At 40.8% G+C, this 13,901-nt stretch overlaps 1 protein-coding gene across 2 annotated transcripts in view; it reads right to left on the reverse strand.

Moving 5' to 3' along the window:
• The window catches only part of SELP (selectin P), a 43,518-nt gene extending 33,008 nt beyond the window's left edge, over positions 1 to 10,510 (reverse strand). Inside the window, exon 1 of one of the 2 annotated variants that reach the window (XM_070768122.1) lies at positions 10,358 to 10,510. In XM_070768122.1, the coding sequence (XP_070624223.1) occupies positions 10,358 to 10,360 (3 nt within the window). In that variant the 5' untranslated portion in view covers positions 10,361 to 10,510. The remainder of the gene's footprint in view (positions 1 to 10,357) is intronic. The other variant, XM_019976883.2, reaches the window with a different exon arrangement.
• Between the last annotated feature and the right edge of the window lie 3,391 nt (positions 10,511 to 13,901).

Genomic DNA, 13,901 nt, shown 5'->3' on the forward strand with positions numbered 1-13,901 from the left:
AGAAGACTCTTGAGAGTCCCTTGGACTACAAGGAGATCCAATCAGTCCATCCTAAAGGAGATCAGTCCTGAATATTCATTGGAAGGACTGATGCTGAAGCTGAAACTCCAATACTTTGGCCACCTGATGCAAAGAACTGACTCACTTGAAAAGACTCTGATGCTGGGAAAGATTGAAGACAGGAGGAGAAGACGACAGAGGATGGGATGGCTGGATGGCATCACTGATGCAATGGACATGAGTTTAAGTGAACTCCAGGAGTTGGTGATGGACAGGGAAGCCTGGCATGCTGCAGTCCATGGGGTCGCAAAGAGTTGGACATAGCTGACTGACTGAACTGAATGAACTGAACTGAAAGTGTTTTTAGACAAATAAGTTCTGGAGATGCTCACCCAGCATCCTCATGTTACACATGAGAATACTGATGGTTGGTAGAGTTGAAAGCAACACATTGAAAATGACAGAAGAAGAGCCCAACTTTGAAACAAGAACTTTTGCCACTCTGCTTTTTTACTTTTCTAAATCTCCAGGTTTTCAAACCCACCCTGCATTGCTGTTGTAGATGATGGAATATGTGACATGCCCGAGCCTAGTTTCCACATCTGTGCTCATCCAGAGCCACCCCAGCAAAACCGCAAACATAAAAATCATGTATTTGTTTTCTACTGAAGCTTTGTTGCTCTTCCAGCCAGATCACTACCTGAAACCCTTCCTAGATAGAAATTCTCAATTGCCACAGTTGGGCTCCAGAGATGGATGATATAGGGTCTATGGGGGTAAGTGGTGGTTGTGGTGGTAGCGTGTGTGTGTGTGTGTGTGTGTGTGTGTGTGCGCGCACAGTGTATATGTACTGTTGACTCCAGACAGACCAGATAGTGTGGGGCATGTAACACAAATCAGTGCAAATCTTCCAGACAGTGGAGTTATCTTTGTATAAGAAGCCTGGCACTTTTCTATCTAGATTTTCTGAATATTGGCTTTGATAAGCAGGCATGTTTTGTGTTCTTACTAGAATGCTAATCAACTGGCCGCTGCAGGACCTATTATCAAACATTGAGAGTATCATAATGTTATGATTTATGGTGCTGTTTCTTTGCATAGGAAGTATGGCGATAATCCCTTTGCTGCTGCTGCTGCTAAGTTGCTTCAGTTGTGTCTGACTCTGTGCGACCCCATAGATGGCAGCCCACCAGGCTCCGCCATCCCTGGGATTCTCCAGGCAAGAACACTGGAGTGGGTTGCCATTTCCTTCTCCAATGCATGAGAGTGAAAAGTGAAAGGGAAGTCGCTCAGTCGTGTCCAACTCTTAGCGACCCCATGGACTGCAGCCTACCAGGCTCCTCTGTCCAGGGGATTTTCCAGGCAAGAGTACTGGAGTGGGGTGCCATTGCCTTCTCCAGATAATCCCCTTAGTAGGAACTTAATCCCACGGAGTTCTCTGTGGATTATATTGTATCACCAGTTATTGTTATACCACTTTCAATTCAGTACCCAACGAGTGTCATGCCACGTGCTATAGCAGCAATCTTCAAACCAGAATGAGCCTGGCTTCCCAAGGAGTACATAAGCAGGGAGAATTTAATTAAATCTCTGTTCAGATTCCCAACTTTATCTTCAACATGTACACTTCCCTAAAACCAATCTGCCTACAAATGTATTTACTTCTTCCATTTACAAAAGAAATCACACCTTTTGTAACCTAACTCTTATTAATCATTAGGCCTGGTCTCTGTATGTAAAAAACATCTGGTATGCCAAACAGAAACCACCCAAGGTATTGGTGTAGATCTGACAACTTGAATGCTTCAAATGATAGTGAAACAAATCCTTTTCATGTCAAGGAGTTTTCCATTTCTCTCTTTTCATTAACTTGATTGTGACATGAAACTTGGAAGGAGTTCAAAGAATTGAGAGACATCATTATAAGAAGCTTCCATTTCCATTTACTTATTCAAATGAATAAAGGTCCTTAATGTTTAATAAAATCCTTACAAAATGAAATATAGGAATAGAATTGATGGTGAACTTGTTTGATTACATCAATAAATAATATTCACACAAGGTTACGTGGATAGGGAAAAAGCCCCTCTCCTTATATAGAGATGTGTCTTCAATACCATTTTAAATATGGAAGTTTAAGTTACTTATTAAAACTTACAGTATTGTTTATGCTATTTTTAAATTGTGTACTAAAAGTAATTGTCATGCTAACTCGATCAAAAAGGAAAACATTTAACACAGATTTATGATTTCATAAAATTGAATCTTTTACATTTCAACTTAATTATATTTTTATTTATATAAAAATATATGATATAGTTATCAATAAAATAAGCTTAAAATGTATTAGGTTAAAATTCTGTACAGGAAATGAAATAGAAATAGGTATTAAAGAAGAGACAACAAAAAAGAAAAAATATTAACTTCCCTATTATTAGGAACTAGTTTTTTTTTTTTTTTTTTTTTTAAGTGTTATCAGATCACGGTGGTATTTTATTCCATTGGATAAACTCTAGGAAATGATGTAACATTTATTGTGAAAGGCCAATTTTTAGAATTCACTGGAAATTCCGTCTTTTATTTTAAAACTTATGATTAAAAATTTAGCTCTCCACTTAGAAGGGTTCAAGAGGTTATATAATTTTCCAGGATTTTGATGGGGGGCAAGGACAGAAGGAAAAATATTGCTGGTGAACAGCACAGTAATGTAGCTAATGAGATTCAATATTTGCCTTTGAATCTGCTGGCTTTCTCCCAGGTAGACCAGAGGATCGTAGTGTTTATCATCTAGGGGGTGGTCTTCCTGTGCCCTGAGAAAGTGGTTTTCTTCCTGTGGAGAGTATTTCTACAGGTTTCTCTGGCTTTGGGGCCAGCTCAAGGAAGAGTGTTGGAATAGTGAGCCAGTGAGGTTCCTACCCCCATCTGCATTTCCAAGTCCACCCACTGTCCCAGCAGAACCATTTTATGTCTTAAGTTGTTTGCGTAAACTTTTCAATATGGTTTGGTTTAGCAAAATAGGGACAGAGAGAGAGAAAGAGAGTGTGTGCTGGTTTTAAACTTTCTAAGATTTTAGAGGACTGGCAATTGCTTCTGTTAAGACACAAGACCTGAGAAAGGAAAATGCAAGTCATTGTGTGTCTCCTGCTTTAATCTGACCATCCTTTTCTGTTTTCTAAAATCACGATTATACCAAGAATCACCTCTCATTCTATAAGAGCGGCAGGAGACTGTAAAGATGACTACCAAGTCAATTAAGCATTTCTCCAGCATTCTATAGCAGGTCTGGGACTACCGTCACTGCCTACCACTGAGACTCAGTGAGTTCAGATGACCTGCCGATGCTTGCTCACTGGAATGTATGTTGGCTTAGCACAGTGATTCTTTTTTTCCTCCTAAATTTAATTTTTATTTTATCTTGGAATATAGTTGATATATAATATTGTGTTAGTTTCAAGTGTACAGCAAAGTGATTCAATTATGGATATACATATATCCCTTCTTTTGCAGATTCTTTTCCCATATAGGTCATTACGGAGTACTGAGTAGAGTTCCCTGCGCTATACAATAGGTCTTTGTTGGTTATCCTTTTTATATGTATAAAGCACAGTGATTCTTATTCTCACAGAACTCATGAACTCCTTTGAAAGTCTGATAAAAGCCATAATCAGGATTCTTTTTTAAAAATTGCGCACTTAAAATTTTTCGGACAATTTCAGAAGGCTCATGGACTCCGAGAGCAAATCTCTATGTTAACTGTAAGACGGCTCCTTGACTCATTGGCAACTGACAAGCATTTGGTGTGTGGGTGTGGAAGATTAATGATGCTTAAAAGCCTTCCTTTCAGCAATAATTTTCCTCTGAAACTTCCTTGGGGTGAGGAAGCGTTCTCACATTTGTCCCTACTTTCATTGTTACCGTTAGGACAAGGCAGCACTAGATCTAGGATGGTGAAGAGTTAAGGGCTCTGTCTTGGTGTCTGTGACTAAACAAGCGCTGAAACACCAGGAAATACCTCCTGAGGAGAAGCCGTGTGCTCTGTTCATTTTTATTTTAATATTCTTTGGCAGCCTACATCAAACCGGAAGTCACTGGGAAGGAGTCTGAGACAGGGTTATTGGAATAACATCCTGTGCCTGTGTAAACCTTCATGAAAGCTGCTTTCCACTGTGCTTGTCTTTAATTTTACTTTCCAAAAAGTTAAAAGTGAGTGTGGGGTGAAGAGAGAGGCAGAGACAAAGTAGAAGGGGCAGGAAGTGTTTCTTTCCCCTCGACCTTTGCATAGAGCTTTTAGATCCCAGTAGTAATCCCATGTCTGCCAGCATGCCAGGTGGCTGACAAAGTTGGCAGGAAAGGCACCACAGAAAGGTGATTCTGTTCTCCTGCCTATGTTGTAGACCACAGCCTTGCACTTTAGAGGCAGAACCTTCAGTGTCTCTCCCTAGACCCCCTGTCTTCTGCTTAGGTCCTGTCTGATTCTTCTCCTTCCCCTACATTTCAGTTTTATTAATTTCCTTGCCTCCTTTTTCTTCCTCCTAGTCCCACCAGCCTCCAAAATTGCTCCTGCAGACTTCACCACTGACATCCCAGTGACCAAACCTGATGCAGTCTTTCAATCTTTATCTACTTTGACCATTCTGTAGCAATAAATATTACTACTTCCTTTTGCTTAAAATGCTTCCCTGGTTCTTCTCTTGCTTCTATTCTGACATCTTGAGGGATTGATCTCAGTCTTTTCCTGAATCCACATCAACTCTGCCTTCACTTGCAGAGACAGAGATTAACCTGGGCTCCTGCCTCCAGGACCCTCTTCTCATCAATCTTCTGCTTTCCTGAGGCCTCCTTATGGTCATCTGCATGTCAGTGGCTCTCCATCAGCATCTCCACCCCTGACTTTCCTCCTGAGCATGAAGTCTGCAATCCAAATGCAGAAGAAACCTATTTGCATTCAGCTGGAGGGAGCATCTGGCAGAGCCATCTTAGGACAAGGGCTATGACTTACATCTGAACCCCAGCCATAGTAGAGAACAGATGCTTACTGCCTAATAAATGTGTTACAGAGGGCCTCCCTGGTGGCTCAGTGGTAAAGAATCTGCCTGCCAATTCAGGGATTGAACATAAGTTCAATCCCTGGTCTAGGAAGATCCCACATGCCACGGAGCAACTAAACCTGTGTGCTGCAACTATCGAGCCTGTGCTCTAGAGCCTGGGAACCACGACAAGGTGAGTCACCACAATGAGAACCTGTGCACTGCAGCAAAGAGTAGCCCGCTCTCCCCCACCTGCTCTCTGCAACTAGAGAAAAACCTGCACAACAACGAAGACCCAGCACAACCATAAATAAATAAATAAATTGATATTAAAAGTATGTTACAGATGAATAAATGAACAAATAAGTGAAAAATAGCAAGGGGATGACTGAAAGTAAAATGGAAGCATGCTGAATGGAAAAACGTTGGGAAAACGTGATAATTAGAATTATCTACAATAGGGTTACAGCAGTGATTGTATCAAATTTATAAGTGTATTGTATGGAAGGTGGGAGGGAGGTTCAAGAGAGAGGGGACATATGTACACCTATTGGCTAATTCATATTGATATATGGCAGAAATCAAACCAATATTGGAAAGAAGTCCTCCTTCAATTAAAAAAAAAAAGTGTGGTGAGAGAGAGTATAAAAAGGCTGTACAAAAAATATGTTCTAGGCACTTTGTCTCATTCTCTTGGAGTGTGAGAGAAACAAGGGCATGATGGCTCATGTCCCATGTGAGAGAACAGAGGAGCAGGACTCACTCACTGAACTCGATGTGGGTGGCTTTGGGGCCAGGTCAAGGAGGTATGTTGGGACAGTGGCCAGTGGAGGAGAGGTAGAGAAATCAGGACCTACCATAGCTAGTGTGTCTCAAGAAAGCCTGGAGAAGCATCAGATAGCAGCAGCTCTTAGAAGAGGGAGAGGAGACGGCAAATTCCATGTAAATTTCTGGAGTGGGTGTGTCCCTTTGAAAGGCTCCCGCACCGAACAGGGCTCATATAAAGTATGCATGTTCTTATTATTAACAGTATCCCTGACCCAAGCCCCACAACCTACTTGCCCACAAAGATCCTCAAGTCCTCCATCAAGTAGGAACGGGGAAGGAAGACCAAGGATCCTTTCACATCAATCTGCCATCAAACCCCATGGACTTTACCTTCTGATGAGATACCTGGCCATTCTCCAGATTTCCATTTTACTGCTGCTGCACTAATTCAGACATTATCACTTCTTTCCCGGACCAAAGCATCTTCCCCTTGATCTTTTCTTCTCAAGTTTACCCATCTCCAGTTCTTTATCTCTAATGCCATCAGAATATTCCTAACACAAAATCTGATCATATTGCTTTACTACTTAAAGTCCATCAGCTGTTTCTATTCCCTGAATAATACATACTAACTTCTTAAGATGACACTTTGAGGCTCTTCAAGATGAGGCTTCTTCTTATTTATCTAGTCTCATCTCCTGCCATTACTCCTCAATTACCCCTCTCCTCCGCCACAATTCTACCATGCATTTATAACAAGACATCTTGTACTTTTCAGAATACACTGTATGTTCCCTATGTTCTTTTTATGCCCAGAGCACCCTCTCCCTCTGTGGGTGCCTAGCTCTAGTAGAGCAGGAATTTCCTCCTTAAAGGAGCCTTCCCCATACTAACCTCTTCCTCCCCACACCAAGATAGGCATGTCCTTGTATTGCCTGTGTTCTTTCCCACTACTTATTTCAATAACTATCGATTTATTAAGTGCCTACAATGTGTTGGGTACTGTTCCAGGCAATGGCATTAAAATGATTAAAAAGATACAGTTCCTGTCCTCATGAAATGTACATTCTATGGAAGACAGACAATGAAGCAAACACCAACACATATACAACAGTACTGAACAAGTAAACATAAAAATCAGAAGCTAGTGATAAGGGGTAGTTAGAGAATTAAAGCCAGGTTATGTGATAGAGTGACGGGGTAGTGATAATAGACAGGAGGGAGGTCAGGGAAGACCTCTCTAAAAAGGTGACATTTAGACTGAGAGCAGAATGACCAAAAGAAAGCAGAGAGAAACAGGAGGAAGAGCATTAAAGATAGAAGGAAATGCTAATACAAAGGCTTTAAAGTGGAAGGAAAGTTTGGCGTGTTCAAAGGACAGGAAGAAAGCAGTGCAGCTGGAATGGAATGAACAAGGGGAAGCAAAGGATGAGATGATGCTGGGGACAGATCACTTTGGGCTTTGGCAACCAAAACAAGGAGATGAAATGTTTGTTCTAAGTGCAAGTCAAGTGGGGCAGCAAGCAGATTTTAAGAGAGGGAGTGATGTAGTCTGATTGCTGCTGAAAATTGGGAAGTCCTGGGGGTTAGTTGAAAAGGAGTTGGTTCATGGCCAAATGGTGTGAGTCAGAAATACTGGTTGCAGAAGGAATCCAAGTGCCAGGGTTTTGAACAGAGAAGCATCCTGAATAGATGATGTTCCTGTCTCTCTCTTTTTAAAAATTTGTGGTAATAATCTGTAGACTTTCAAATTCAAAATGTAATAAGTCTGTGCTCAGTCTCTGAGTCACGTTTGACTCTTTGTGACCCCATGGACTTCAGCCCACCAGGCTCCTCTGTCCCTGGGATTTCCCAGGATTTCCATGGGATTTCCCTTCTCCAGCAAGTCTACAGGTGATTTTAAACAAATTATTTCTCTTCAACATTTATTTACATGTATTTCTAGCATACTGCTAGGTACATGGAGGGGTACCAAATGAATATTTGCAAATTTTGGGTATTATAATATCTACAGAATCAGTTTGTTTTGTCTTAGAAATTTCCTATGGGAAGGAAAGAAAATTAAAGAGGGTCAATAGGAATGCAAAGGCGGTAGGAAGATGTGAGAGTCATTGAGGAGATAGAATTATGAAACTTCTTGGTGGCAGAGTCGAGATTTTCTAGGTAGTACAGCTGATCATATAGTTTCCCTTAAGTTTCTGGGTGGTGGTGGTAATATAGCATAGCTTTTAGTGGCCCAGCCTAAAGGCAGAAAATGAAACAGTGAAACAAAGAAATCTAAAAACCAAATAACCAATAGAAATAAAGACAGGAAGGAACCCAGGACATCAAAACTAAGAATCAAAGCATATGTATATATTTAAATCAGACTCCTGATCACCATTATATAGGGTAAAATATTAATATTAAAAATAAAGTAGCATACTTAAAAGATTTTAAGTCATCTGGACCATCACTGAACTATATCTCTAAAATACAAAAGATTCATTTTGTGTATTTGACTTTATAAAATTTCTATTTTGCTTTTCAATCAGAGAAATGAATTACTTAGAAGACAATGTAATAAATGCCATTTATGAAACACCATATGCTACCCTTTAGGGTCAGGTCTAGTGTCTTTTCCCAAGGCTGCCTGTTGAATAGTAGGTCACTTTGATTTTGGGGGGTTTGATTAATAAGTTTCCACTTACAAAATTCTGAAGCTGAACTTTCTAAGACCTAGCAGCCAGCCCAGGAGAATGTGAACCATTTAATTATGTTTTGAAAAATAGCTAATGAAAGGAAGAGTAAGAACTAGAATTAACAGACCTAAAATGGTTAAAGGGCATAGACGAAAGTGAACCCAGACCTCCTCTTTAGCCCACTGATACCCTAACGCTGGCATAATTTAACTGTTAGTTCCCCATTTAGAGCTCCCACATTCTGAGATCCATCTGGTTGAAAACGCACCAGCTGATAAACCTTAATATGTTTCCTCATGTCCTAGGGTTAATTGAAACCATTCTGAACTTGAAGTTGAATTTACATGCAGAGCTTGGGGTTCCCAAATCCCAAGAGACAAATGTGCTCTAGGGCAAAGGAAGAGGTCTTGTCTTTGGAACATTTAAAACAATTCCAGGACTGGAGTTCTTAGCACTTCACTGCAGAGTCCCAGCCTAGTTCCAAGAAGCCAATGGAGAAACTTTTGAGCTTAAAACGCAGGAGGTGAAAGGGTGGGGTTCTTAGACATGGAAGTCTGGGGACCCCCTGCAGTTCTCCATAAAGCTCAATGTTTATGTGGATGTCTGGCATTTCATCTGGGAAAGGATTTGCACCTTTCTTCAGAATCTCAAAGAACTCCATGATTCAGTCTGTTAACATTCCTCTAAAAGGAGGATCCCAGGGAGAATAGATGGAAGAAAGAAATAACTGTTTATTCATTTAAGTTGACCAATTCAGGAAAAATATGCAAGAGATAAAGAGATAAAAGAAATCTACATTCTTACATCACTGGAGTTCACATTCAGGACAGACTCAAACTCCTTCCTCTTCTTTTCATCATCCTCTTATCCCTATTCAACCCAACCTGGAAAATCCTCACTAAAGTGTTTGAAAATTGTTCTATCGTAAAACAAAGAAATGGGGGTAAAGTGAATATAAGCACTACTTTCTTCTGGTATTCCATAGAAAGGGGCTCAAAAACAGGGACAGTCTGCTTCCTCTCTCGCCACAGACTAAAAGATTTTAGATCCTAGGACTGTATGAGATACACCTCATAAGTCAAGGGTAAAACTGTGTGTTTGTGTCTTATTTAATGAGTTCAAGAATGCCCTTTTCCCTGGATCTTTCCTGGATTTCAGATCCTTCTATTTCTCATAACAATGATTGCTAACATCTACTAACCCACAACTATGTGCCAGGCTCAGACCTACTTGTTTTTCAGCTTATTTAATTCCCAAAGTGATGCTACAAAGTTAAGTACTATTATTCTGTCCATTTTACAGATGAGAAAAGTGAGGCACTAGCAGGACTGAGAGTTGTGGCAGAAACAGAAACTGTGTGGCTAGTCCACATCAGTCCCAGCAGACTCCTAGGGTACAGAGAAAGAAATGGGAGAGCTGGGATGAGAAACCATTTGACTGTAGTCTTATACCAGGGCATTTGCTCAGCCTTGCATTCAACCCAGACAGAAGATCAGTCCTGGAGAAGAGTTGAGGGTTAACCAGAATTTGCTCCAAGAGAGTCCCTGTAAGCGCTGCTAAGAAAGACAGTAGCTGTGGAGCAAGACGACAGAAATTCAGATCCAGACCACATCCAGTCCAACAGTGCACCTTAGGTCAAACACCTAGCCTCTCTGGAAGGCACAGCAGCTTCATTTGTAACATGGGCATAGCAACTCAAAAGGATGCTGGGAAGATCAAAGTGGGCAGCAGGTTTCAAAATTCTTACAAACTCCATGGGGCTACTCAATATAAAAATCCATAACTACTGCTATTCCACATTTTAGGAATCCTTATCTGCCTGCCTCATTCCCAAACCTCTTCCATCCAACCACTTCCCATAGCAAAAAGAAATGATCTTACCATCTCTCTTGTGACACGGCTGGCTTTCTGCTGTCTGTCCGGCACAGACTTCTTATAATCTCGCAGCCACCCCTCAGCTGTCAGGCTGTTTAGAAAAGCACTTCCTATTCACTTTCCTGAAAGTCACCACAGCCCTTCCCACGAAGTTAGAATGTTGATAATATGGGAGCGATGTTGGCAACTTAGAAATAACAGTCACTGAGGAAGGGGGAGGGAGGTGGGGTATAGACTTCCCTGGGAGGTGGTCTGAAGACAGACAGGGGCAAGTGTGAATCACTCCTGGACATTCCAGGGTGGGTAGTGCAGGAATCATACCCACGTTCCCCAGTGGTCAAGTTTCCTTGATATGATCTATGGTAAGTTACTCCAATTTAAGGCCATATATCGGAAAACACACTTGGTCTTAATCATTAATGTAAATTTTCCAGTTACTGTAAAATCTCAGTGAATGTTTTCTATTCCAGCAGCTTTCTGAGCAAAAATAGTTACAAAAAAAAAATTAGGTGGGAAAGGGAAAGCCACTGAGGGTTTTCTGGCATCTGGAGGGATTGTTAGAGTTTTGGAGTGAGATATAAAACAGACATGGGTAATTATTAGAAGGGAACTTCTGCTTCTTAAATTAGAAAAAAAAATGTGAAAATGGTTAGTGTTGGGAAAGTAAAAGTCTGTGTAGCACAGTGGTTAAGACTTGGGCTCTTTGAGTCAACTACCTGAGACCCCTCTTGGCTCCATGTGTGGCTGTCCTCCAGGCAAAAATGCTTAAACTCTCTATGCCTCTTTTTTTTTTTTTTTTTAACTGTGAAATAGAATGGTAATAGAACTTACCTTACAGAGTTGTTATGCGATTAAATGAGTTGATATGTGGAATGCTTGAAACAATAACTAGCCCACAGTTGGCACTCAATGAATATAGGCTATTATTACTTTTCAGATATGCCATCAGGCAGTAAAACCAAGTATCAAGTGTTTAGTGTCAAGTCAGAAAACCATAACTCCAGTTTATCCCTTCGGAATTCAGTTGTGCAGTAGTGGGTGTTATTTTTGATTCACTACATGATTATTACAGCTTGTAAGTAGGCATCTCATGGACTGATTGAAAGTGGAATAAAATGGAAAAATCTGGAAGTCCAAAGATAAAGATGATTTAAGGACCTTGGAGCTGCATTTGAACTTAGGAGTTTGGAATGAAGAGGAAAGGATTAACACATGGTAGAAATAGAAAGCCTAGTAAAGGAGGCAGTGATGGAGGGATGGAAGCAGGGGAACAAGGGATGTTGAGAGATAGGAAAGCACAGGGATCTTTGAGCAGCGTGATGCAAGGGTTCAGAGCCAGACTGCCTGGCTCCATCACCGACAATCTGTGTGACCTGTGGAGGTATTTTCCTCCTGTGACTCAGTTCCCTCAACTATACTAACAAATAAGGATAAGTCACCAGTCATCATCACCACGTGGAATTGTTTGGACAGTTAAATGGATTTACACTTGAAGTGCTCAAAACAATACCTGGCACAGTGCAAGTGCAGTGGATGCGTTCACTTTTTTTTTTTTTTCCTAAGACTTGCCTTGCCTTCCTCCTATTCTTATTTTTACACTCTAGACTCTCTTTTTGACATTGCTTCATTTAAAAACATTTCTCAGATGAATATGAGGGAAGGCACTAGATAAACTCTAGGTTCTATCAACAATATGTTTTAAGTGGGATAATGTTAAATTGTAAGGAGTGTGAGGGAAGTAGAAAAGAATTCCAAGGAATAGGAATGAAAGGAAAATACCATTGACTGTTTAAAAGCTGTTCAAACTGAAAACATTTGCTCGAATGCTCTAGTCTAGGAGAAAAATCTATATTGTTTCTAATTAGGTGGCCACTAAAAACATGATGATTCCAATATAATCTGATTAATAGTGTTTATTCTATGTTCCATACATGTTTTCTCATCTTGTATTGTACTAAAAATTCCCAAAGGATGACACCTCTTTTTATATTAGTCTTGCTTCTCCTGTAATATCCAGCAGAGAGCAATCAGACACCCAACAAATACTTGTTGATTCATTGATTAGATTTATGACTCTGGGTAGACACAATAAAAGTGTCTCCTTCATCTTCCTCTCTGATTTCTGTTTATATTATTTCAGTGATTCATTTATATACACAATAAATAGCTGAACTTTCCTGGTGGCACAGTGGATAAGAATTTGCCTGCCAATACAGGAGACACAGGTTCAATCCCTGATCTGAGGAGATTCCACATGTGCTGGGGTCCAGCCCCAGCAGGATCCAGGGGTACCCTCAGGATGACAGCATCAGCGATAAGGAAAGTAAAAAAGGGGGAGAGAAAGAGACTTGATCTTCCTTGGTTTACACAGAAAGCCAATAAAGCTCCTGGCACGGAACTTGCTCTGTTCACAGAGGCCATAGGCGCCCTCTCGGTGGGGTGAGGATGCAGGATGCCCCCTCCCTGGTGAAGATGCAGGGTGCCTTCCTGATCGGGTCTTAGAAGCCCAGGCAAAAAAGTGAATTCAGAGAGCCCCTGTGCCTCAAGGAGTCATCCTGAAAGAAGAACAGAGGGAGAAAGAAAGAAAAGGAAAGAAAGAATGACACGGGGAGACTAAGCTTCGGTGAGCGAGGCCCATAACTTTATTTTCAAAAGGAACTTTTATACCTTGACTTGTACACAGAGGGAAATGAAAGATGCAAAGTCATGCAGAATCAGCCCAAACATTACATCTGTTTTGTCTTTATCAAAACCAGGATTTTTTCAGCATACCTTTCCCATAAACAATGTTGTGTACATTATCTTCTGGCTTTGGAGGCCTGTGGACATTTTATGACCCTTTTTTGATAAAGACTGCTCAACCGGAAAACTTATTTTCCCTTAAAGTGTTTTTTCTTTATATTTCTAATCTATGTCAGCCTCAGAAAGTGCTAAACAGAGTTATATTCTCACGGAGCAAAGGCACAGTGAGTTACAACAAAGAAAGAACCAATTAGCTCAAAAGTCTGATGTGGTTAATTCCAAGGCTGCTACTTGTTTTTCTTACATTCCAACTATGTTAACCAATGCACTCCCAGGTTCACAATGGATAAGAGATATGGAAACTTGGCAGCAAGCATTGGCTCAACAATGAAATCTTACACCAGCACTACTCTAATAGTTTTTAACTCTTCGAAAGGCTCTATATTTTTAGAATGTTTTAGGCTTCCCATGTCTCTCACGGTTGGGAGGCTGTGAACAATCACATGGGTAGCTGCAAGAGTCTGGATAAACCTGTCAGGCAAGCTAGAAAGCCATCAGAGGGATTTGAATTGAAACACTCCTATCAAGCCCAGGAGACTTATTAACTAAAGCCCTAAGTTGACTTTTTCCAGAGAAAGGTGGTCGGGGATAACCCCCCTGTTAATGTCAGAAGAGTTGGTGAAAGGCACAAAATAGTAAGACAGACAGATTCTGGTTTTGGGGTAGATGGTCGAGCAGATCCAGGGGGTCCCTCGAGTTCTGATCCGCCTTGCTCGTCAGATCTCTTCCACATGACCTTGTCATGGGT

Source organism: Bos indicus, chromosome 16, assembly GCF_029378745.1.
Source record: "Bos indicus isolate NIAB-ARS_2022 breed Sahiwal x Tharparkar chromosome 16, NIAB-ARS_B.indTharparkar_mat_pri_1.0, whole genome shotgun sequence".
Taxonomy (NCBI): Eukaryota; Metazoa; Chordata; class Mammalia; order Artiodactyla; family Bovidae; genus Bos; species Bos indicus.